This window comes from Octopus bimaculoides, chromosome 1 (assembly GCF_046866305.1).
Source record: "Octopus bimaculoides isolate indiv1 chromosome 1, ASM4686630v1, whole genome shotgun sequence".
NCBI lineage: Eukaryota > Metazoa > Mollusca > Cephalopoda > Octopoda > Octopodidae > Octopus > Octopus bimaculoides.
Genome location: NC_142928.1, coordinates 99290151 through 99316892, shown reverse-complemented (window position 1 = coordinate 99316892; position 26742 = coordinate 99290151). Strand labels below are relative to the sequence as shown.

General features: G+C 38.0%; 2 protein-coding genes across 11 annotated transcripts in view; both read left to right on the top strand.

Moving 5' to 3' along the window:
* Positions 1 to 4665, top strand: part of LOC106876178 (DNA repair protein RAD50) — a 91660-nt gene extending 86995 nt beyond the window's left edge. For all 10 annotated transcript variants that reach the window (XM_014924609.3, XM_014924614.3, XM_089354567.1 and 7 more), the window contains 3 exons: positions 1278 to 1411; positions 2543 to 2668; positions 4501 to 4665. In XM_014924609.3, coding sequence (XP_014780095.2) covers positions 1278 to 1411; positions 2543 to 2668; positions 4501 to 4570 — 330 coding nt within the window. In that variant the 3' untranslated portion in view covers positions 4571 to 4665. The remainder of the gene's footprint in view (positions 1 to 1277; positions 1412 to 2542; positions 2669 to 4500) is intronic.
* Positions 4666 to 8816: 4151 nt separating this feature from the next.
* The window catches only part of LOC106876174 (SREBP regulating gene protein), a 36742-nt gene continuing 18816 nt past the window's right edge, over positions 8817 to 26742 (top strand). The window contains exon 1 of the mRNA XM_089354600.1: positions 8817 to 9760. Coding sequence (XP_089210726.1) covers positions 9668 to 9760 — 93 coding nt within the window. The 5' untranslated portion in view covers positions 8817 to 9667. The remainder of the gene's footprint in view (positions 9761 to 26742) is intronic.

Genomic DNA, 26742 nt, shown 5'->3' with positions numbered 1-26742 from the left:
GCATAGTTGTAAAATATTTGAAACAGATGCTCCATTTTGAAATGAGTACTTTATAAACAAGATTTGACTTCAATCCCAGACACCTTTTTTTTTTTATCTGGAAATGCTTGAAACATCTGCAGTAGGATCTGTTTGTCCAAAACCAATCTTGCTAGTCATATGAGATTTCATGATGTTTTTTACTAATTAAAAAGAGGACCATCTTTTGTAAAGGAGTGGAAATCACTATGTGTGTGTGTGTTAGAGAGAGTGTATATCTTCTTCTATGTTAAGAGGCACAAGCACTTTCACACACATGATAAGAACTTTCTACCAAATTCAATCACCAGGCTCCAGTCAGCCTGAGGCTATAGCAGAAGACACTTGCCCAACGCGCCATGCTGTGAGACTAAACCCGAAACCATGTGGTTGAGAAGCAAGCTTCCTAACCACATACACACACATATGGGTGTGTTTCTAAACCTTAATCAATGAAAGCTGAATGCAAATTGTAAATGGTGATTTCACAACCCCACTGGAAGAGATTATTAAAACTTCTTGTAAACCACTCCTGGAGTTTAGTTTTTTAGCAAAATTCATAGAAAATTACAGAAATTTACTGACAGTCCTAAAATATCTACAAATGAATGAAAACAGATTTATGATAGTTCAAAGTACTGTTATGTGTGTGTGTGATGGACTCTCCTCTCAAAGACAAAATATGAGTGTTCAACTTTTGCCAAACAACCTTCACAAATGATTTGTTTATAGTGATCAAATGTTTGTGCCTCACATTAGCTCACTCTTTCTATCAAATCAATGTTGTCTGAAAAGGTGCACGGTGTCAAATTGATCGCAGAGCAACATGAAATGAAGTGTTTTTCTCAAGAACACAATGCACCAATCAGTCTAGGAATTGAAATCACGATCACTAGATCATGAGTGCAACACCTTAACCACTAAACCATGCACCCTCTCCCCCCCCTCTCTCTCTCACACACACACACACACACACATTGATGAAAGTCCCATTAACTTTAATGTGCCATTGGATATGTTTACCTTTCCTTAATAAATATACTGAAGGCTAGTCAATCTCTTGTAATCCATTATTATTGAAGTTACTGACTATGACTAAAAATCACAGGTAAAAAGTGTATGCAGGCAAAATGAATGAGTATACTGGGAACCAAACCTGTATTGTAGATTTGTCTCACTAGGACCTTTGACACAAATCGCTTCATTCATACTACATCTCATAAAAGATTATCATTATTGCCCTTTTTCTGTATTTCTAGGTTCTTGCCTCAATAATAATCCGGTTGGCTCTGGCTGAAACATTCTGTATCAATTGTGGCATTCTTACTTTAGATGAACCTACAACTAATTTGGACCAAGAAAATATTGAAAGTTTGGCTAATGCTTTGGTGGAGTATGTATAATATTTGTCTGTTGTAATTAAATTTATTGTTAGTTAGCCTTGAATTGATCGATTCTTATAGTTGCATTTTAAACAAAGTGAAACATGAAGATATACAACATAATTGTTATTGGCAGCCTTAGCTGGAGCTGTACAGGTAGGGCTGACCTGAAGGCTTTTGGGTATAAACACGTGCCTCAAAATATTTTCATTCAACTCATTGAGTTCTGCCATCCCTCACTCATACTCACACATGTTCATCCATCAGAGCAACAAGTACCAGCTGGTCTTAAGGTTGACTGATGGTGTGTATAGTCATCATCATCGTTTAACATTTGCCTTCCATGCTGGCATGGGGTGGACAGTTTGACAGGAGCCTGCACCAGACTTCTGTGTCTGTTTTGGCAGGGTGTTTACTGTTGGATGCCCTTCCTAACACCAACAACCCAGCAGAGTGGACTGAGTGCTTTTTACATGGCACAAGCACATAGTGACTTTGTTTAAAATGAATAGTTACACATCAACCTCCCTCTCTCATCCCCAACCATCTTCAATCCAGTGGCAAGACAAGGTCAAGACGAATGCAGTGGATGACCAAGATGTTTTACATGCCTCGTCTCACTCTCTGCACTGCACAATGTGTTGCTGCAGGTGCTTTCTCCGTTGAACCAGGAAGGTTTCTTCCACCGGGTCTGTCACATCCAGTCTTCATATGCATAGTTAGGCAAGCCTAAACATGCTAATTGACCCATAACTGGAACCGTGACAAGTGTTACTACTCCAGGTCAGAATAGACCTGGGAACAATAGTAGCTAAGATGAGGTTCTACACCCCTCAGTATCCTGGAACTCCCAAACCAGGGTCCTATTATCGGATGTGGTTTAAAGTCACACACAAGACACACTAATGCATGCACACACACAAAACTGGCTTCTGGCATATGGTAGTTTTTGTCTTCCATATTTCACTCACAAGGCTTCAGTTGATTCTAAGCTGTAGCAGAAGATACTTTCTGAAGGTGCCACATAGTGATATTGAACCCATGATCTGGTTGCAAAGTTTACTTCTTAACCATACAGCCATGTCCATACCTGCACCATTATAAAATTTCTTCTTTTTTTTCTGTTTTCTTCCCCTTTCTAGTATCATCAAAAACCGTCAAGAACAACAAAATTTCCAGCTGGTAATTATTACCCATGATGAGAACTTTGTGCAAATACTTAGTCGTTTGGATACTGATAGATATTATCGAGTGAAAAAGAACGAGAAGTAAGTATATTTTATGGTTTCCCTCTCATTCAGTGATATATATAACAATGTAGCAAGTTACTTGGTGACCTTGCCAGTGCTGGTGCCATGTAAAAAGCATCCAGTCTACACTGTAAAGTGGTTGGCATTTGGAAGGGCATCCAGCTGTAAAAACCATGCCAAAACTGACCTCACTTGTGCTGGCACCATGTAAAATGCACTCAGTGGATGTAAGAAAAACCAAAATAAGAGGTTAATTAGGTAAAGTTTTATTTGTGAAATGCAGTTGTTTTGAATTTACTGCAGAAAGTGGTCTATATGTATTGTGCACTAGGAATGTGGCCTGGGTGTCAAGGGACGGTAGCCAGGAAAAGTTTGGAAACTACTGAGCTATAGTCTTGAATAGACTAGTTGGCGAATTGGCAGGGTCGTTAAAGCACAGTCCAAAATACCTTGCAATATTTGTTGCAGATCTCTGTGCTCTGTGTTCAAATCCAACAAAAGTCAACTTGTATTCTTTCAGGGTTGATTGAGGAAAGTACCAGTCCTGAGTGGTGGTAGACTGATGGAATTGTTAGAACATTTGATAGATATACTTTATATTCTGTGTTCTTGTGTGAGTGCCCTAATCTATCACCCAGTCACTTGGACCTCAGGTTCCTTAGCAAAGTTCCCACTGTTGCAAGCATTCAGGGCAGGTTTCTGTTTTAAGAATAATTTTCTCCTTTCCTTTCACTATTTTCAGATCCCTGCAAAAATACAGGGTTAAGGACATTGTCCTTCCCTTGCTGACTAAATAGTTAAAAAGAAAAGAGACAAATGGCTAACCATATCTTCCATCTTTTAGTTGTTTTCGTCATTGGCTTGTGGCCATGCTAGAACATCATCTTAAAAGGTTTTTAGTCGAACAAATTGACCCCAGTACTTATTTTGTAAAATCTTCTAGTTATTTTGTCAGCCTCTTTCACCAAGTTGATAAGTTACAGGGACAAGCGTTGGTAGAGGACGAACATAAGCATAAAGACACACATGTGCACACACACACATGACAGACTTGTTTTAGTTTCCATCTACCAAATTCACTCACAAGGCTTTGGTTGGCCCGGGACTATAGTAGATGCCCTAGATGTCATGCAGTGGGAATGAAGCTAGGACCATGTGCTTGGGAAGCAAACTTCATATTACACGGCCATGCCTCAGCCTAGAAATCAATTTTTAAATTGACTATAACTATCCCTACCCACCCTCTGAAATACCCCTCAATTTGTAACAGAATATTAAGAATGCTCTAGATTAAGTATCAAAGGCTTTAAGACCAAAATTATTAACTAACTTTTTTGCAAAAGGCAGCAAACTCTAGTCAAGTTCTTAGAATAGCGAAAATAAAATTTGTAAAGATGGGATATAATTAATTGGTTCAACAAAACTAGCAAGCTACTGGTACTTAGCATTGATCATTGAGGTATGAAGAACAAAAGTTACTTAAATAGCACTGATGCTGGTGCCACATAAAAAATTCTGATGGTGCCCTGTAAAAAACACCTGATACCCTCTGTGGAGTGGTTGGCATTAGGAATGGCATCCAGCCATAGAAACCAAACCAAAACAGGCTACGGAATCTGGTTTGGTTCCTGGCCTTGTCCGTTCCTGTCAAGCCGTCCAGCCCATGCTAGCATGGAAAATGGATGTTAAATGCTGCTGCTGTTGATGAAGATTATCTAAAACTATGTTATTCAATCTGTCCTTTCTTTTTTGAATTAGTAAGTTCAGTGATTACATAAAAAGCTCCTTTGTTAGCTTGTTGCTATTTCTAAACAGTGTTTAACATTTTCCCTTTCTTTCTTTATTTACAGTGGATGTTCTCGAATCAAATGTCTATCTGTGTGCAATGTTGACTCAGATGGAGACAATGACAGTCATTAGTGGCCTTAATAAAGACAAGTTTTGTTAAAATTTTCATTTATGATATTATTCATCTTTCAGTGTATATAAATAAAATGTTACTGTTGCTTTATTTATTTAATTTTTATGTAATATGATATAGCATGGTCAAATAGTTCAGAAGTTTGCTTTGTAGTTCCACAGTTCCAGGTTCAATCCCAATACACTGCATCTTAGGCAAGTCTTTTACATTAGCCTCAGGTCAACTGAAACCATGTGATTGAAATTGGGTAGATGGAAACTGTGGAGAAGCCTAACAAATGAATTGTACTTGTAATTTGAATGGAGAATGATAGGAAGAAGGAAGAGTAGTTAGCGGTTTGCTTATCTGAATTTTTCCATTATTGTAACGTGTTGTGTGATAGTGGTGTCAAGAAAGATAGAAAAGACAAAGATTGTGTGAGACAAATTTATGAAAGTTAGAAAACAGATGCAGATGGGGGTTAGCAGAGAGAAAGAGTGTGTAAGACAGGTAGGAGAAATCATGGCAAAAGAAAAGAAAAAGGTGCACAAAGTGAGTAATTAGACATGTTTGTAATAAGAACAAGGTGCAGTGCTGTCACACTATCAAGCTGATTCTACCTGAGAATTGTGTTAAGGATACACATGTTTTTGGAGTGTTCAACCATTTACATGCAAATTCAATGAGCATATTGTTCAGTTGTTCAAACAGTTTATTACTCATTGTTGAAACTGATAATGACCCGTGTATTATAATGTGTTAGTTTACCTACAACTTATATTCCAAATTAACACTTCCTTGCAGCTATGCTTTTTTTTTTACAAAAGCTAGGTCTCTAAAGAAGTCTGGTACTGAAAGTTCCCTAAGAACACTGGTGTTGAGCTATATTAGCAATTACTGTTCCCTTAGTTTTACATACCGTCAATGTTAAGATTGAGTAACTGCTGATCTACTCTGTTTGCTAATGTCTACACCTTTGGAGATAACATTGTTATGCCTCTTGGGATATTCATGTATCTATCCCCACAGCAAGATACCTATCTCTATTCCTCTGTACCTTTAATCTCCCAGCTGGCACAAAGTCATGACCCCTTTCAATACTACTCCCTCCCTCCAAGTTGAAGGATTGTTTTGTTTTGCAAGTGAGGGTGCTACATAAAAAGCACTCATGCAGTGCCACGTAAAAGCACCCAGCACACACTGTGAAATGATTGGTATTAGGAAGAGCATCCAGCCGTAGAAACCATGTCAAAGCAAACAATGGAGCCTAGAGCAGCTCTTGGCCTTGCCAGTTCCTGTCAATCTGACCAACTCATGCCAGTATTGAAAGTGGATGTTAGATGATGATGGTGATGGTGATGGTGGTGGTGGTGGTGGTGGTGGTCCTCTTCCAATTACCTTTTGGTGAGCAGAAATACTCATCAACAAGTGACAAATGATTGTATCAGATCCAGTCCTCGATGCTTATTTTATTGACTCCTGAAGGGTGAAAAGCTGAGTTAGCCTCAGTGAGAGTGGGACTCATAACATATAAAGATTTCTACCTAAACACCACAAGGCATTTTCTCTGACATGCTAACATATTGGTTTCAGACAATTCATTGCTCTAGTGATCATTTACATTAGCAATTCACAATCATTTTGCTGTTATAGTGCACTTTTTACAGAAAATAAGAAATTGGTGCATTTTGCATGATGTTAAAAAAACAAACACTAGTTTTTAGTTAAAGATTGATTATATATATATATATGTTATATATATATATATACGTTAAATAGCAGTTGAGTGAGTGGACAAGTTCGGCCTCTCCCCCACCCTCACCCCCATTCCCCCAAATCTCACACATATACCCCATCCCCTCCCTCCTATTCCTATCCCATCCACCCCTTCTCCACTTCAGTCTGTTGTTACCATTCCTTCAGATCTTCCCCTCTGAGGCGGAGTGCTCCATCCTCAGTAGGGGCCTGTGCTTCATCCCCCTCACTCCATCCAGCAACAAATTTTGGACTTGTGCCAATATCCACAGCTTTGTGCGCCATGTTAAATTGTGTGTGCTTTTCCGTGACACTCCACCTACATCTAATGAGGAGGACTGCTTCACCGACCTGGGCTGCCGACCATGCCAGTGGACGCTAGCTCCTGGCCAGTGGACGCCAGTTCCATGCAGTTGATCTTTCTGCATGCTTTTGCCAGCACGCTGTGGACTGGTTTAACTTTACCAGATGTCCCTGTCATCTGAACATTTCTCCAGCCAAATTCTCAGCCCTTTGATGTCTCCAATGCCACACTGACATCATATAAAACTGGCCGACAAGGGTGGAGCCATGGTGGTGTGGCGCGTGGACCTCTACAAGGCGGAAGCTCTCTGCCAACTTCAAGACACTTCCTTATACTGCCCTCTGCCCTGACCCAACACCCAGCTACCAACAGACTATGTCCTCCACTATCCATGACCTCATTTCCTCCTTCCGTCTCTCCCCCACTGCCACCAACCTCATTGTCTGCACCCCTCGCACCCCCACAATTTACTTTCTCCCCAAAATCCACAAACTTAGCAATCCATCATCTCTGCCTGCAACTGCCCCACCGAACTCATCTCCAGATATGTTGACCGTGTCCTTGCCCCCCCCCCCCCAGTGGCTTTCCTCCCCACTCACATCCATGACACCAACCATGCACCTCATTTGTTCAACTCTTTCTCCTTCTCTCCTGGCCCCTCTAAACTTCTCTTCACTCTCAACATCCAGAGCCTTTACACGGTAATCTCTCACCACGAGGGCTGCATGCACTCCAACATTTCCTTGACTTTCAACCCAACCTCCAACCTGACACATCCACACGATGATGATGATGATGAATGAAGACCTGTTGAGGCAAGTGAAATCGAAATCAAGTTAAATTTGATGACTGGCACCCATGCCAACATCGTCTCCTTCATTGGACACGAAACTCAGCATTATCCATAACAAGCAACACCTTGAATTCCATGCAAAACATTTTGGAGGCATTCCTTGGCTTGTGGGACGAAGCATTGGTGGAACCAATTCAAAGTTAGACTTTTGGTAATCCAGGCCTTGGGGTTGTGCATCCAGTGAACAGGCAGCAGGCTTTTATTCTAATTTTTGAAGGCCCTCAGGTTCATGGACTTATAGATAAATCCTGGTTTCATCATGAACCCAGCAGCATTGCAACATATAATTAGCATCACTCTGTCCTTCTGTGCCTTAAATGGTGGGGCTCTGGCTTCGTCCTTCATGATGTACATTCTGGAAGGCATCTTCTTCCGGAACAAGCCAGTCTCGTCCATACTTAAAACCTGTTTCGGCTTGTATCCCTTGTCCTCAATGATCTACCTGAAGGTCTCGAGGTTCTTCTTGGTGGCTAAACACACTTTATTCTAAACTGTTTCTGGAAATGGTCAAACCATCCCTTGCTGGTTTGAAAATTTTCAGGGTTCGATGCTGTCAATGGTCTTGGTTGCGGTTCTTCGGTGCTTTCTGCTCCGTCTCCTCTGTCAAACTGCTGGTATAATTTCCGCACAGATGATGTTACTGCTCAAGGGAGTTTTTCTTCTTGCAGTTACTGATCTGCAATGCCAAGGCAGATTCCATCATGATGAAGTGCTTATTTCTCACTATTGTTATCTTTTTGGCAGTTTCACAGCAACTTACTGCTACGGTGGTCCTGATCACCGCCTTGCTCTTTATGTAGAATTATGGTGCTTTCGTAGACAACATAATAGTGACCTACTGCAGCAAAACCTTTACCTTCCCGGTACATATCTAGCAGTTGTGCCTTTTCATGGAGCGTCATAACCTTTTTCTGGCGCTTAGGTGTAGGGCGTTTGGGGGCACCTTAAGGCTGCAAACACGTTGCAAAAAACAGTACTCAACAAAATACTGGGCATAGCTACTGGACGCAGTTTTTCCCCCAAAGAAATCTTCATTGCGTCTAATATGCATATACCACCAATGGGAGATTAAGCAGGGATTAAAAATAATCATAGTTTTGAAAAATTTAGTTCATTTTATTTCTAGATATAGTAATCTATACTATAATAATAAGAGAGAGCAGCAAGTAACCTAATTTCTATGAGGCTATATTGGCACACGACCTTAAAAAAATTACCTTGTTGAAATAAACATTGTGTATGACAAAATGTAGCTATGATTTTTTTTAAAAAAGCCCTGGTAGCCGCTATACTAATTAGCAAGCTTTGATTGAAATCAGGAATAAGAGATACAAGATACAGTGTACTTGTATCTAAAAAATATCAAGCAACTTGATGCGCGGCTATTCTTATCAGAGGGACCTTCAGCGAAGGGGGCGTCCAGTAAACTGGCAAATACGATATATTATTATTAATAGTTTAGCCTTGAAAAGTGTGAAAAAGTATATATTGCCATGAAAAATGCCATAAAATATCGTAGACGATATTTACGATTCCGCGAATATGCAGTGGTTTCCGCGAAAGCCGAACTGCGAATAAGCGGGGGCACACTGTATATCCAACAATTATTTCCGTTTGTTGCCCTTGTTACACTTTTTGGAGAGAAATATTGTCGTTTATAAGATAAAATATGCAAAAGAATTTCCTCTATATCACAGAAATGCCAAATCTCCAATTAGTAGGTTTTCACCACCCAAACTGAAGAAATCTGAAGCATTTCCACAGCACTATAACTTTCGATGAAATGATCTCTCTAACTTTATGTCATTTTCTACACTAAGGATAAAGACGTAACTCTTTACGGAATTATTATTAGTTACAATAAAACTGGGCGAGGAAGTAAACACTGCAGTAGAATAAAATATTCGAAGACAAAAAACAAACCAAAATATAATCATAAAGAGCTAGTTGCACGAAATATTTGTTTATATTATATATACACTTCTTTTTAAACATTTGTTTATGGGTTGATGCTGCATTCAATATATAAATATATTTCTCCTGAAATTAAAATGACTGAATAGTGTTTGGATTCTATTAAAAATAACATTTAAATCAAATTGGAATGTTTTCTTTACTCCTTTAAGCTAAAGTCCACATTTGAATACGAAGCGATCAAGAAGAGCTAACTTTAAACGTCTTAATGTCAACTTTTCGCCAGACCCGATGTTTACGTCTCGCTTACTTAGGAAACGTTGGGTTTTAGCTGTGATATTCGCTTGTTCCTTTATCTATTTTATCGTCAGACTTTTGAGACCGGTAAGGCATATCTATATTTATTATTTATTTTACATACCTACGTTTTATAACCTTTATTTATGATTTTCTTTAGCCTGCTGTTTGTTTAATGGTAGTGGGAATCTTCTCGCACCAATTGGATCCATGCCAGTAAAGAGCAGACGTCGATCAAAAGACATCATCCAATCAGTAAAACACACTTGATATAAAATTGAAATCTTTGGATTCAATCCCGTATCGAAAATACACGATATTCTCCTTACATAGAATCTTTCCATTATTTTAGTACGTAGACATTAAATACCCGTCAATACATAATAACGATCATGCTTAAGCAGAAGGCCACAAATTTGGGGAGGGGAACAATCAATTATATCGATGCCAACATTTAATAATTATATATATATATATATATATGTATATGTATATATCGTTGCTCTTTAATTTCCAAGCACACACTACCAAAATTATATATGGTAAATTTTATTTTAGCATTACATTCGCATCCTTGATTAGTTTATCTTTTCTAAAAGTTCTTTTATATAAATTTATTTTTAATCATAATAAAGCGAAGAATGTGCATCGTTAGAATTAATATTTTGTTTTTATGTGATACCAACTCAATAGAGTAAAATCTTCGACTTTCGCAGAGTCAGCAAAAAAAAAACCTCCCCTTGACACATGTTTAAACATCTGGTGCTTTCTAAGCAGTAAATTGATCTTATAAATTTCGCTGACGTCTCGCTTCTTATTGCTGCGTTTATAGTTATTAATTACAAGCTATTTTTAAAAACTTCTATTTAACAAAACACCATTGCAAATGATTGATCAACGCATGTAATTGGTAGTAAATAAATCCATTAACAAGTTGATATTGTTTTCCACCCGCAGTCACCCACGTATGTATGTCCCCAAGAAAAGATTTGAGCTTATCTCTTTCGTATAAGGTGGTTGTTGCTGTCGTAGCATTATCTTAGTTGCGTGTGAGCATATGTATATGTTTATATGTAACGATGATTTTTGGCATCGGTACAGTGCCAGAACTTTTGTGGGAAGGAACAGTCGATTTTATCGACTCTTGTACTTGGTTGATGCTTATTTTATCGACCCCCAGTTCTAATAAACATAACTCGGAGTTGTTCGATTTACTGGAAACAGAAGCCACATCCCCCCCCCCCCCCAGTCATACCTTATTGTTCATAAGAAAAGGGTGAAGCACATTAAATAATTTAGTCCTAAATATACTATTCCTGATAAAATACAGACAGAATGGTTAAAACTGGAATGCCTTTGATTTTAGCTTTGCTCAATCAGCAGGGGTTAACAACATTAGTAAACGTACTGAAAGTGTAATAATGTCCACTACAATAAGTTACTATAAACCCGTAAGAATACATACAAGCATACAAAATGGTTTCTAAAGACAAAAAAAAAAAAGGTAAACAAACAGTTGCACAGGGAACTGAACCATTTTAGTTTGACAATGAACGACAATATTCTTAGCCAGAATATTTCTGTTTACAGAAGTAATATTTAATAGAAATAGAACAGTGCTTATCAAACGTTCGCTCCCTTTTTCAACGCCTCTTTGCTGTAATTGCCCAGAATTATATACACCACAAAAACTTGCTGCCAATGGTTGATCACTATTAAAATACTATTTGGAATGTAAAAAAAAAACAGCAATATAAAAAAACCATTTCGACCATTAATATTACCAGATGCTTCGCACAGATTAAAACTGAAAATTGAAAGATGCATCTACAATCTCCTTACCGCCCCTTTCGTCCTAGTATCCCCATTATCCCCGCCCCAGAAGGTAGAATTGTTCATTTTGAGTAGCACTGCGATAAAGTGTCCTTAACTAAGTTTCAAAAGAAATAAAGAATAAAACAAATAGACTTTGAATTATCCCCCCCCCCATCCCTAACAAAAAGAAAAGAAAATAAGATAAAGAAATAACTGTGAGGTCGTCTTATTTGTTCTACTGCTTCTAAAATTTTAATCATTAAGTTTTAGACAGCAAACCAAAACACGCGCAGTTCAAATGCAAATATTTCAGAAATGCTTCTCATAACGAAACAAGAGCAATTTATTTAAAAGTGTTATTCTAAAAATGTATTTAAACATTGTCTATTATGAGAAGTATGTTACTTGTCATTATTGTTTACCCTCAGGTCAACCCTGATTGAGTAGACCTATGATCTAAGGCAGTGGTTCCCAACCTGTGGTCTGCGGACCCCTGAAGGTCCATAAAGGTAGTACTGGGGGTCTGTGAACTAAATTCAAAATTTCACACACACACATATATATAAAAAATTCACACACACACATATATATATATATATATATATATATATAAATTTCACACACACACATATATATATATCTGCCAAATCAGATTGGAGCCTGGTGTAGCCATCTGGTTTCACCAGTCCTCAGTCAAATCGTCCAACCCATGCTAGCATGGAAAGCAGATGTTAAACGACGATGATGATGATGATATATATATAGGAATAAGCATATTAAAAGGGGTCCATGGGAAAACTCATTTAAATAAAAGGAGTCCTTGGTAGTGAAAAAGTTGGAAACCACTGATGTAAGGTATTCTAACTGTGACCATCTCGTCTTTTCTCTATGTGCAGAGTTCCTGGACCACAGTATCTAATTTGTCTTTTCTAAGACGTCAAGGAGAATGGGCTGCTATTTCTAACAGAGTGAGCCGCCATGTAGCGGCTCCCTAGTTGGCTCATACGTTATTTAATCATTCAATATGGTGTTAGCTCTGTCATGTTACTTAGCCTCAAGTTAGACTTTGAATGAACAAACCTGTAATCAAAGGAGGAGCTTCAAGCTAGTTTTGATTGATTAACCTTATTATCAAAGAAACTCCAGCTGTGACCATCTTACATTTTTTTTGTTTTGTTTTTGACAAACACAAAGTATTTAGTGCTACATATTCAATATATCGTTAGTTTTTAAATCAAGTGTAATTAAGGAGAGTTGGCTGTTTTTCCGAGCAGATCGATCGACCACATTGAGGGTTCCTCATTGGTTTGATTTTTGTCTTATTTGGGGTCTGGAAGTACAGAACTATCATGTCTTGTGTCACTTATTTTGGTTTATAAGTATCATGACTCCTGTGATGTTTAGATAAATTTTTAAAACTTTTTTGTTTTTTTAATTTAAACATGTAACATGTTAAAACTTATAAGGTTATATTCACCAATGTAACGAACCTTTTATCACGCTGGCTCAGCCATTTATATACAACACATAATGTTGGAGATATAACTCAAGTTTAAAATATATCAGTTGCTAGTATGGGGTGAACAAAGCCCTAGGTGTGCACACTGCAATCAGAAGTCTGACAGGAAACTTCTGATCCAAGAGAGCCTATTATTAACTTAACTAGGAAGCTGTCTTGAAAGACTGAGCCAAAGACTTAACTTTGCTGATGTCAAGAGCAACAATGTTGCCTTGTTTTAATCCTTTAACATTTAATCTGACCATATCTGGCCCACATATTCTGCTTGCTTCATGTTAAAAGAGACCAGATCCAACCTCTCTTGTTTACCCTACAATGTCATTCTAAAAGTATACAAACACATCATTGAAATCTTGAAGCGAGAAGATAATGCGTAATTAATTCAAAACAATGTGAATAAATAAGCAATGCATTTGACAAAGAAATCTGAATGCTAAAGGATTAGAGTTGTCAAGGATAAGGCCACTGACGTGTAACATAAGAGAGTAAGTCTTTTTACAGAACTAGCTGTGCAGTAACTCTTATTAATGGCTAAGGAGGCAGTAGAACTTAAGGTCATGAATAAAGTGGTTGTTTAAGCCCTACTTCATTACTGTATGAGATATTGGAAGTGAATGTGATAGAGCAGGTTTTAAATAAAAGCATATATGTATGCATATAATGAACATATAACAATAACTTATTTGGTCATTACTGAAGATTTTCCCCTTCATGTTGTGTGCAGAGGGCAAATGAAACTTAAAAATTCAATTTATCAGACTATTTCAGATGCAAAGTCTGAAGTGAATTAAAGCAGTTTAAAATACTACTGTAACTATTGGTTTCAAATTTTGGTGCAAGGTGTAGGAGTGGCTGTGTGGTAAGTAGCTTGCTTACCAACCACATGGTTCCTGGTTCAGTCCCACTGCGTGGCACCTTGGGCAAGTGTCTTCTACTATAGCCTCGGGCCGACCAAAGCCTTGTGAGTGGATTTGGTAGACGGAAACTGAAAGAAGCCCGTCATATATATGTATGTATATATATATATATATATATATATATATATATATATACATATATATATATATATATGTTTGTGTGTCTGTGTTTGTCCCCCCACCATCGCTTGACAACCGATGCTGGTGTGTTTACGTCCCCGTAACTTAGTTGTTCGACAAAAGAGACCGATAGAATAAGTACTAGACTTACAAAGAATAAGTCCTGGGGTCGATTTGCTCGAGTAAAGGCGGTGCTCCAGCATGGCCGCAGTCAAATGACTGAAACAAGTAAAAGAGTAAAAGAATAAGGCCAGCGCTTTCACAGAGGGGTTAAGTTGATTACATCAATCCTCAATGTTCAACTGGTACTTATTTTTATTGACTCCAAAAGGATGAAAGGCAAAGCCGACCTGGGCAAAACTTGAACTCAGAACATAAAGACAGACGAAATGGTACTAAGTATTTTGCCTGGCATGCTAACAGTTCTACCAGCTTGTGTCCTTACAACTGAAAATATTGTTAAAAGCTATTATAAATCATTAGTATGGGTGATTAGTGACCAGAAATTATAGTGTATATTTTAATAATTATCTAGAGACCCAGTTGATGTTCTTGAATAACTGACAGCTGAAAGAAAAACATGGGCAAAGAGGAAAGTGCAAAGAGATAATATTTTGGGAAGGAAAGGCTAAGGAAAAGTGGTAAGTGTTAGGGGTGGGATGCAAACAATATGGGTAACAAGATAAGTGAGTTAAGAGGGACAGGGGTGAGGTAGTACAAGAACATATCTAGTAGACAAGATGGAAAAATACAATGTAGATGAGTATTGATGTTTTCTTTAATTTGTTGAAAGAAAATTTGATAATTATTGTCTTTTGTATATAACCTTGCTGCTATAAATAGCTCATGCATCAAATAGTTAGCTCAATATGTCATCACTGCACATGCTAGTTTTATAATCCTCCCCAAAGACTTAACATACTAAAGTTTTATCTAAAATGACATCTGTTTCTCCTTAAGTCTTAAAAGTACTCTAGTTTTGGCTAGTTACTAACCCTTTGATGGCATAAATACACTCCACATAATACTACCAATATTTGTGTACACAAATATAATCCATGCTATATATATATGTGTGTATACTAATTGCATGCACTTACATTAAACTGCATCCTAGAAAGAGATCTTAAGAAAAACTCCCATTCATTAACAAATGGCTCATTGTTCTTCTTCATCTCTCTTGTCTCTTCTACAATGACATCTACTTCTTTTATATTTCTAACTCTGTCATCTCCATCTCATCTTTTCACTATATGTGTTTTTTCCAGTTTCATGCTAAACATGTTGCCAGAACTTCATCTTTCTCAAACACTATATCACACTTCTCACAGTTAAATTAAATTTAAATTAAACATGAACCACACTCCTTTAGCCTCTCTCAATCTTTCAGTCAATGAGGACTTAAGAGGATTAAAGGCTCTGACTAATGAATAATAATGAATATGGAGCGTCGCCTTCTAGCACTTGTGCTGGTGGCATGTTAGAAAATCATTCGAGCGAGGTCGTTGCCAGTGCCGCTGGACTGGCTCCCGTGCAGGTGGCACGTAAAAAACACCTTTTGAGCGAGGCCATTGCCAGTACCGTGTGACTGGCCCTCGTGCTGGTGGCACATAAAAGCACCCACTACACTCTTGGAGTGGTTGGCGTTAGAAAGGGCAACCAGCTGTAGAAACTCTGCCAGATTAAATTGGAGCCTGATGCAGCCTTCTGGCTTGCCAGTCCTCAGTCAAATCGTCCAACCCACGCTAGCATGGAAAGCGGATGTTAAACAATGATGATAAATCTCACATACATACGAGAGCTGATATTTTTAAAGGAAAGGAATGGAAAATTGTTGCTATTGAGCTTGCACTGTCCTACCATACTATCAGTTCCAAATAATTGAATAATAACCTTTATCTAGTTACAAATCAGAAATTTGTGGTTGATTATATCAACCCCCAGTTCTTGATTGGTACTTTATTTCATCAATCCCAGGAGAAAAGGCAAAATTAACATCTGTAGGATTTGAACTGTAAATGTCAAAAGCTGGAACAAACACTGCAAAGCATTTTGCTTGACACTTAAATGGTCACCAGTCCACCATTTTGGGACTAGACCACCATCATTATCATCTATTCTACTTGCAGTGTCAGACATTGTATGAGTGTGATTCATCATCATTGTTTAACGTCCGCTTTCCATGCTAGCATGGGTTGGACGAATTGACTGAGGACTGGTGAAACCGGATGGCAACACCAGGCTCCAATCTAATTTGGCAGAGTTTCTACAGTTGGATGCCCTTCCTAACGCCAACCACTCAGAGAGTGTAGTGGGTGCTTTTACGTGTCACCCGCACGAAAACGGCCACGCTCGAAATGGTGTCTTTTATGTGCCACCCGCACAAGAGCCAGTCCAGGGGCACTGGCAACGATCTCGCTCGAAAACCCTACAAAGGCCAGTCAGGCGGTACTGGCAACGGTCACGCTCAGGATGGTACATCTTATGTGCCACCCACACAAGAGCCAGTCCAGGGGCCCTGGCAACGATCTCACTTGGCTTGCCGGGTCTTCTCACGCACAGCACATTTCCAAAGATCTCGGTCAGTAGTCATCGCCTCGGTGAGGCCCAATGTTCGAAGGTCTTGCGTCACCACCTCAGCCCAGGTCTTCCTGGGCCTGCCTCTTCCACGGGTTCCCTCAACTGTCAGGGAGTGGCACTTTTTCACGCAGCTATCCTCATTCATTCTCACCACATGTCCAAACCAGCGCAATCGTCTCTCTTGCACACCACTACTGATGCTTCTTATGTTCAGCTTTTCTCTCAAGATACTTACACTCTGATGGGTATGCACATTTACATTACACAATTGCTGCTTTTCCATTTAAATTTTTTCTCTTCTGTGAATAGATGTGACATTGAAAAGATCTCTCTCTCTCTCTCTCTCACACACACACACACATTCATTCTAGTTTCTATGAAGTCATATCTACCAGATTTGTTTGCCTTTCTCCTTTCAGTCAAAAACTTTTGCTGAAGAAGGTGAGAGACCATGGGAGTGAGCTCTACTTTGCATAGTGCAATGAAACTTGCACTACAGAGCCCTCCTTGCCTCATAATCTTTCAATTGATATACCACAAAGTTTAGTTGTGTCTCCAACACACTTTTGTCGTTAATGACCTGCTTTCTGTTATACCAATTTTCTTGGTTACATTCACATAAAATCTAGATAATTCATGCTAGACATGAACTGCTTCTGTGTACAATGATCTTGAAGAATGTTTAATGGCAACATAACTTAGTTACCTTCAAAACTATAAAGGTATAATTGCTACTTATACTAATAAATTACACCTACTCTATGTCTGAACAACATGCAACTAAAGCTTTCAGTTGCTATAAAGGTTAAGCTTGAAAATCATTAACCTTCCATGGTGATTTCACATATATAATGTTGACAAATGTGTATCTTTAGGCCAAAATATATTCCACTTTTGTTAGTTTATAGGCTCTTTATAAATCTTAAACATAACCTGCATTGAAGACTGTTCACATGTCAGTGATAGTATGGCTGTTAGACACTAACACTAGATTGCGTGGAGGCGCAATGGCCCAGTGGTTAGGACAGCGGACTCATGGTCATAGGATCTCGGTTTCGATTCCCAGACTGGGCGTTGTGAATGTTTATTGAGCGAAAACACCTAAAGCTCCACGAGGCTCCAGCAGGGGATGGTGGCGAACCCTGCTGTACTCTTTCACCACAACTTTCTCTCACTCTTACTTCCTGTTTCTGTTGTGCCTGTAATTCAAAGAGTCAGCCTTGTCACACTGTGTCACACTGAATATCCCCGAGAACTATGTTAAGGGTACACATGTCTGTGGAGTGCTCAGCCACTTGCACATTAATTTCACGAGCAGGCTGTTCCGTTGATGGGATCAACTGGAACCCTCGACGTCGTAAGCGACGGAGTGCCAACAACTAGATTGCACAGAATAAAAAAAAAAAACCCATCCAACTGATTACAAATATTTGCTAGCCAACACACTACATCTATTAGTGTTCTTCTTTCTCCCTCTTATTGTGCTACTACAGCAACCTTTGTTTCTTTAACCCTTTAGCATTTAAACCGGCTATATCCAGCCCAGATATTCTACTTGTTCTATGTTCAAACTGGCCAGATCCAGCCTCTCACACCTACCCTACAATGTCATTCTAAAAATAAATCATCACATCTTTAAAATCTTGAAGCTACAAGGTATTACATGATTAATTTTCAAAAATGTGAATAAATAAATGCATTTGACAAAGTAATCTGAATGCTAAAGGGCTAAACTAGCTGTCTGCATACCAACTCTACCCAGTTCACCTTACTCACTTGTCTCTTTTTATCTTGCCATCCTGTTCATGACTCTTCTCGGCCCAGGTTTTGTGCAGAATACTTTACCTAATTTGTTCTTAATTGTGTATCCTTCTAAAATTGCCTCTTGAACATGTTGTTGTTCTTTAGTCCCAGGACATTTGTAATTGAGCAGAATCATTTGGGGGACATAACTTTCGCAAGCCAGGAGGAGGTTGAAACTGACATTTCAGTGTTCTTCGCTTTGAAATCAAAGTAGTTTTACATTGATGGGATTAAAAAGCTTGTAAATAGATGGAAGGAAGTCTTAGATAATCAGGGAAAGTACATTGATGATTAAATTTTAATTAAATATAACATTTGATCACTTGTTTCTTTATTCAAAATTCGGACAGAACTTGTGGGATGACCTGATATTAATAGCTTCTGTTTATTGAAGAGAGTAGTAGTGGGTTTTGATCTATGGCTTGGTTGTAGAAGGAATGGATCGAATGTAATATAGCAGTGAAGTCTAGTCTTTGGAATGGACTGATTGCACATACAGCTGTGAGACTCAGTTCATGGAGCAATGTTATTATGTTCTTTTATTCTTTTAATTGTTTCAGTTATTGGACTGAATTGATTCTTATATAGTGGAAAACTGTCATGGTTCATGTTGATGGATTGTGATGCAACTAGGAGGTCTATTCTGTAACTGAACTGACTGCTATATAGCAGTGACGTATTGGTGTCTGATCTATGTAGTAGATAGATAGGAATGTATATAAACTGAATGAACATCAGAAGATGCTAGCACACATGACTATTCTATACAACTGACTTCTATGAATTAATGTAGAATGAATAGCATTTAATCTAGCATCAAAGTTGGGTTCAAATAAAAGGAAATTGTTTCACTTTGAACCTGATATGAAAAATGGTAATATTAGTATGTTAAAGCCTTAAAGAAAGCAGCGAGTACATCTTTCAATGCATGACAACAAATGGTATCTGATACCAGCTACTGCTGTGCATCAGATGGTAAACAGTTGATGGACTTGGAACTAAGATATATGAATTGATAGCAAGTGGGAAATATTAGCTGTTAAAATATAGATGTTAAGTAAAGCGTTAATGAGAAAAGTATGTTGTATAGAAATCATGATTTAGTTATATATGTTTGTGTTTATTTCAGAATTAGAGCAAAACAAATCTAATTTCTAAATATGTGGATAGGAATTTGGTGCAAATAAGTTTACACAAGATCGTCCGATAAGCATGATTGAACATATGAACTCTGTAAAGGTTGGTAAGATATGCTTACAGAGTTTCTAGGAAATAAAATATTTTTAGATGGGTAGTAATCAATATGGCTGTTGGACATAATTTCATATATATTTAGTTGTGATCCTTGAAATTCTGAGTTCAAATCCTGCTGAAGTTGCCTTTGCTATTCATCCTTCTGGAAGTCAATAAAGTAAATACTAGTCAATAACTGAGGTTGATATATATGAGTCTACATTCCTCTCCTTAAACGGGAATACTTGAGTCTATGTTAGAAATCGACATATTTATAGGTGCAGGCCTATAAAAAAAAGCTTTCTTCCCAACTACATGGCTTCATGTTTAGTTCTAGTGCCAGGCACCTTGGGCAAGTGTCTTCTACTATAACTACAGGCCAATCAATCCTTTGTGAGTGAATTTGATAGACAGAAACTGTGTGGAAGCCAGTTATGTGTATGAATGTGTGTGTGTGCGCGCATGCGTGCATGTCTTTGTGTTTGTCACCTCTACCATCTGACAAACAGTGTTAATTTATATACTTCCATGTAACTTAGCAGTTCAGCAAAAGAAACTGATAGAATAAGTATTAGACTTTATAAAAAAAATATATACTGGGGTTGATTTGTTTGACTAAATCCTTCAAGGCAGTGTTGTAGCATGGCTACAACCCATTGACTGAAATAAGTAAAAGCTAAAAGATCAGTAATTGTAGCTGGCTAAATTGATATGGTCTTGATCTAATGATAAAGGATTTTTATGGCTCAGTTCACCTAGCCATAAATAGATACTTGAAAGGTACATTCTCTTTTTATAAGTGTCAAGTGGCTGCATGATTGACAAGTGTTTGCTTTCTGTTTTACTTTTTGTTTTTTAAGGATTTAAAGTTAAGCTCAAATCTTCCCTTGGCCAAAACTCCATAGACCAGGATCTTATCCAAGAACAAGATGTTTTTTGAATGCTAAACACTTTGACATGCATTTAGCTTTGGCAAGTAGTTGTCAGTAAAAAAAGATTACTTTTCTGTAGTAATAAATTTCATTTATCAGTAGATGTAGCTATGGCTACAACAACAACATCATCATCATCGTTTAATGTCTGTTTTCTATGCTGGCATGGGTTGGATGGTTTGACTGAAGTTACGAAAGCCAGTAGCTGCGCCAGGCTCCAGTCTGATCTTGCAATGTTTCTACAGCTGGATGCTCTTCTTAATGCCAACCACTCCGAGAGTGTAGTGGGTGCTTTTATGTGCCACCGGCACAGGAGCCAGTCAGGCGGGCCTGGCATCAATCGCGTTCGGATAGTGCTTTCTATGTAACACCAGCACGGGAACCAGTCAGCGGGCACTGGTGTGTTACAAAGGATTTGCTGGTACCTCCAGGATCATCGAGGAAAAAAAATGCTGCCTGCCTGTTTTTCAACAGTACTGACGACAGTTTCGTACACCAGCTCTGATGAGGGAGCAATTTCAGTTCATTTACTCTCAGGTACTCCACAAGGCCATCAGCATCATATGACAACTCCAGAAGTAACTTTGGTGGGAGTGTGTTAACGTCCTGTCGCAATGAGGATGGCAAAACGAATGTGTTCAACACCGCCCCACCCATTTTGAGCAGGGCATCCTTGATTTCAATCAGCACATTATTGTAGATCAGGTCATTGTATCCAATATCAGTTGCTTTGCCAGTCATCATTTGCCTTGACACCGAGAAAGCAAAATTACGTACAGAGAATTTCATAAATAGGAATGAATGGAAAAATGGTTGGTAAATTTTTAGATTAACACTCGTACAATTTTCACTAAGAAAAAAAAATCGGATTTTTTGTGTGGAATCAACTATCCTGGCCTCCTAATATGCTACAAAACCGTTTTTGTGGTCCGAAAAATGGGGTGGAGTGTGGTGGACGCCTCGGAAATTTCACACCCCACACCCATTGATCTTTTCACCATCTATTTTTCAATGTATGTGGGAAAATATGGAGATTAAGAATATGGAAAACATTTTTTTTTAATCTCAAATTTACCATGAAAATCTCCAGGCAAATTTTTAGATAACACTTGCACGATTTTCACTAAGAAAACAAAAATCGGATTTTTTGTGTGGAATCAACTACCCTGGCTTCCTAATATGCTACAAGACTCTTCTTTGTGGTCCGAAAAACGGGGTGGGGTGTGGTGGAAGCCTCAGAAATTATACCCATTTATATTGCGTAATTCACTGACAAATTGTTACCTACCTCTTTGTTTCTTTGTTGTTAAATAAATGTATTCTCAACAAAGCACTTTTTTCCTTGGTGTAAAATAAAAACAAAACTCTTGTGCCCAAAGTAACGTGTGTGTGTGAGAGAGAGGGGGAGAAAGATGAACAATTTAAAATAAATAAATAAGTGATTTTGAATATATATATTTTAATTGTTGTTTGAGAAAGTATATATTATCTGATTATTAAATATAGTGTCTTTCAAAAACATCCTAAATTTGAAGACTATATCTCGTGTTTAAGAAAAAAAGACATTTTACATTTTTATTTTTGGTGAACGCAGTCACTTACTTTCTCCCTCACACACACACACAAACATTTTTACTTCGCTATGGCAAGAAGGGACTTAACTCATGTTAGCAAACTTCAAAATTGGTAAAAGTTATGGTTGAAAATCGATTTTTACCGCTATTCACGGGTGCCTCGGGAAAAATAATTTGATGAAAATACAGCTAGAGTTGTGACGAATGTCCGCTTAAAATTGGAATGACATGCCTGCTAATTTGTGGACGTGCATAAATTACATTCACGTATACACACACACACATATCCTGCCTTTTATAGATATACAGATAATAATAATAATAATAATAATAATAATAATAATAATAATAATAATAGCAGCAACAACAACAATGATGATGATGATATCGAAATATATTGGTAGCTTATTGACTAGTTTGTCATTTTAACAGTCATGTTAATTGCATATGACAGCTGTGTTGAATAATTATCTTGTACTATGTAGTCCAGAGTCAATAATGTTCCCTAGACCTTCTTAATTAAATACACATGCCAGAAAATCAATGAAAATATTGTAGTTTTGTATAAATATGCTAGTGTATGAGAGTGTTGGCTTGTAGTTCCTTTTGAGATACATGTCTTTTCTGTTTATAATTAATTCCTCAGCCAGAAGTATGTCTTACCTCTACTGAAGTTAAACAAAGACTAGAAACTGTAGAAATAGGTGATAAACTGATGGTGAATCAGTCTGTTAGATTCAAATTCATTAAAGGTATGCAAATCAAAAGTCTGGAGCCAATGTGAGAGCCTCTTCATATTTGCTCAGTCTGCTAGAAATAGCAGTCAAATCTCCCTCAAATAACACCTTACTGTCTTAAAAGGGGACATGTTGATCAGTTAGTTTTTCACATACGATATTAGTTGTGTATTTTTGTTGTGGTTTGAACATCTGCACTATAAGCACAGGCATGGCTGTGTGGTAAGAAGGCGGCGAGCTGGCAGAAACGTTAGCAAGCCGGGCGAAATGCTTAGCGGTATTTCGCCTGCCATTACGTTCTGAGTTCAAATTCCGCCGAGGTCGACTTTGCCTTTCATCCTTTCGGGGTCGATAAATTAAGTACCAGTTACACACTGGGGTCGATGTAATCGACTTAATCCCTTTGTCTGTCCTTGTTTGTCCCCTTTATGTTTAGCCCCTTGTGGGTAATAATGAAATAAGAAGCTTGCTTCCCAACTACATGGTTCTGGGTTCAGTCCCACTGCATGGCACCTTGGGTAAGTGTCTTCTACTTTAGCCTTGGGCTGACTAAAGCCTTATGAGTGGATTTGGATGACAGAAACTGAAAGAAGCCCACCATATATATGTACATATGATGGACTCTCCCATTGGTTTCGGTGGATGAGGGTCTGATAACTTACTCTTACTTTGTCAGTCACAATGCTTATGTTGAATGTGACATTTAAATTCTGCCAACGATTTGCAAAGAAACCCACTGATACTGCAAGTATGAGGATTACAGGTCAGTGCAGGTGGTATATTTGCAGCCGTTTTTCACCTTTGCTTTGCACCGTTAAGCCTATTCATGCTGGTGGCAACAAAGTTGTACCATTTTGACACAATGATCTCCATTTTGTTCACTCCAAGATATTTACTCAAAAGTGTTGTGAGCTATCTTCATTGCTAAAAGGTTACTCTTCAGCTTGTCCTTATATCTGAGCCATGGTTGACCAACATTCCTGCGCCCACTATCAAGCTGGCTGTACATGAGGACTTTGGGTATTCTTTCGTCACTCATTCTGACGATATGGCCATCCCAGCGCAATTGCGACTGCATAAGGAAGCTCTTGATTCCACCAATCTTACATTTGCTAAACAGGTCGGTGTTAGAAACTCTGTCTTTTAATGAATAACTGCAGATTGTCCTGAGACAGCCTTTGTGGAAGATGTTTAGTTGGTTAATGTATCGTCTATAGAATATCCATGATTCTGAGCTGTACAAAAGAATAGTAAGAATGTCAGCTTTACAAACCTGTACTTTGGTGTCAAGTTTAATGCCTCTTTCATTCCAAAGGTGATGACGGAGTTTGCCAAATGTTTGGTTGCCTTTGCAAGACGATTGACAATTTCATCATCAAAGGAAGTGCTCGAATTCACTTTACTCCCAATATATGTAAATGACTTCATATACTTTAGGTTTTTCCCTTCAACCTGTGTAGGAGCTTCAGGAAAATTGTGAACCGGTGGCCTCTGCTTGACTTCTCAAATTTGCTTAGGAGTAGGGCAAGGTTGTGTTTGTGTCTGTGTTTGTCTCCCCACCATTGCTTGACAGCTGATGTTTGTGTGTTTACATCCCATAACTTAGCAGTTTGACAAAAGAGACCAATAGAAAAAGTACTAGGCTTGCAAAGTATGAGTCCTGAGGTCAATTTCTTTGACTAAAAAACCCTTTGAAACAGTGCTCCAGCATGGCTGCAGTCAAATGACTGAAACAAGTAAAAAAATAAAAGAATAGATCTGCTCAATGCCTCTTAATATTGACTTTATAAAAGTCAGTGATATAGCAGGTACATTATTTACATTTGACGGATATTTGTCCTCATCTTGTTTGTTGTTAACACAATGTTTCGGCTGATATAATTGAAAGAACTTGCTGAGCAGCCAGTGTTGTAGATTTGATTTAGCCAAGCGTCACACGCTCAACTACCAGGCACACACACTTATGGACTACTAAAACCCATTGGATCCAATCAAACTGTTCAATCCAAGCTAGCATTGAACATGGATGTTGTTGATGATGTATGTATATTGCACATTCATTATAAATAAGGTTGGTAGATAATGCTATATTTGTGCATTATCCTCCATACATTATAAATAACCAGGGGTGGTAAATATTACTTGTATTGTATGTACATTGGGTGTCGATGAAAATCAACTAACCGGTCTGTTTTGGAGAACTTTCGGGCCTGGGCCTATGGATAACTTCCAGAAATCCTGGCAGTGCTACCGAGGAGCGCTGCCTGTTCAAGATAAACTTTACAGGCACGGAAGTGCCGTCAGCCAGGCCTGCCGAGGTGCACGCAGAACAATGAAACCGTTCTGCATGTCCTAGTCCAGTGCCTGAGTATTGCTGACTTGTGGTGTCATGTGTAGGATGGATCTGGCTATCAGCTGAATCCATAGTGAAGATTGCCCCACCGCCCTCTTTTGGCCGGGAGGGGCAGGCAATTTTTATTTGTCTAGTGGCTGTAGTGAAAGAGGTAGTATGGTGGACCTGTTTGAAAGGGCTAAAGACAGACACTTTCCTCTTTGGCCAAGCCCTCATCAACCTTTTCAAGTTTCAACTTGAAAAGGAAGTTGAGGGTGGAGAGGGAAGTGTTGCCTTGTAGCAAGTTTGTTGAAAGGTGGGTGAATGCTGGAAGAATGGTCAGAAAGAAAGGACCAATTCTGAGCTTGCACCTGTAAAAAGCGAATCAAAGGAGAAGGGCTCTTGCCCTGTTCTTCAGGTACCCATGGCTTTTGTGGGTGTGAAAACCCATTGTATCATCCTGTTTTTGTTTTTTATGTTGTTGCATGTCTTTTAATGTTTTGTATGTGAGCTCTTGTGGCCATTAAAAGAAGTAATTGTATGTACATTGAACTTTCATTACAAATAGAGTCAGGGCAGGTCAAGTCTCATTTGATCAGTGAACAAGTTTAAACAGGTCAGAAATTACTTAAAAGTATATTGGTTTGTCTTGTTACTCATAGCAATAAGTAAATACCACTGTATTTATTGTGAGAGTGATTGGATGTATATATAGAAATATTCCTCTGACCAAGGTTACTACTTTTGACATCCACTGTGCATTAATATAAATTAATTAAAAGAAATACAATATATTTGGTTCTCAATTATCATAAATATTCTGGTAAGATTTACTTTCATATCTGCTTTGTATTATTTAACTCATATTTGTTGATCTATACACACAACATTTTTGATCTAAAAGGAAGAATATATTTATATGTATATATGTATATTCTCATCATTATCATTTTAACCTCCACTTTTCTATGCTTGTATGGGTCTGACGAAATTTGTTAAAGCAGATTTTCTGCAACCAGATGTTCTTTCTGTCATCAACCCTCAATTATTTCATCATTTCCAAGTAAGATATTGTCCCTTGACTGGAGAGAGAGAGACACACACACAAACACATATAATAAATTAAGATACAGATATTTTTTTTAATGATTTTTAATTACCATCCTTATTTCTTTTGCCTCGAATAAAAAAATATTTCCAGCGTCTTCACCATTGAAGAATTAGTAGCCTTCAACTTCAAAAAGTTAAAAGAAATACAGTTGGTATGAATTTTAATTATTGTCTTAGTCATTTGTTGAAGTTTTAACCTTTTGTTGAATTGATAGAAAAGTCTTATAACATTTAATAGTTTCTCTCTCTATATATTAATTTTTTTTCTTGTTCATGGCAAGCTTCATTAAAAAAGCTAAGTTCATGAGCTGCTTTTGTGTCTAGATTAAAGTCAATTCATTCGGTTATTTTACTGGTACATCATCATTTTAACATCCACTTTTCCATGCTTACATGA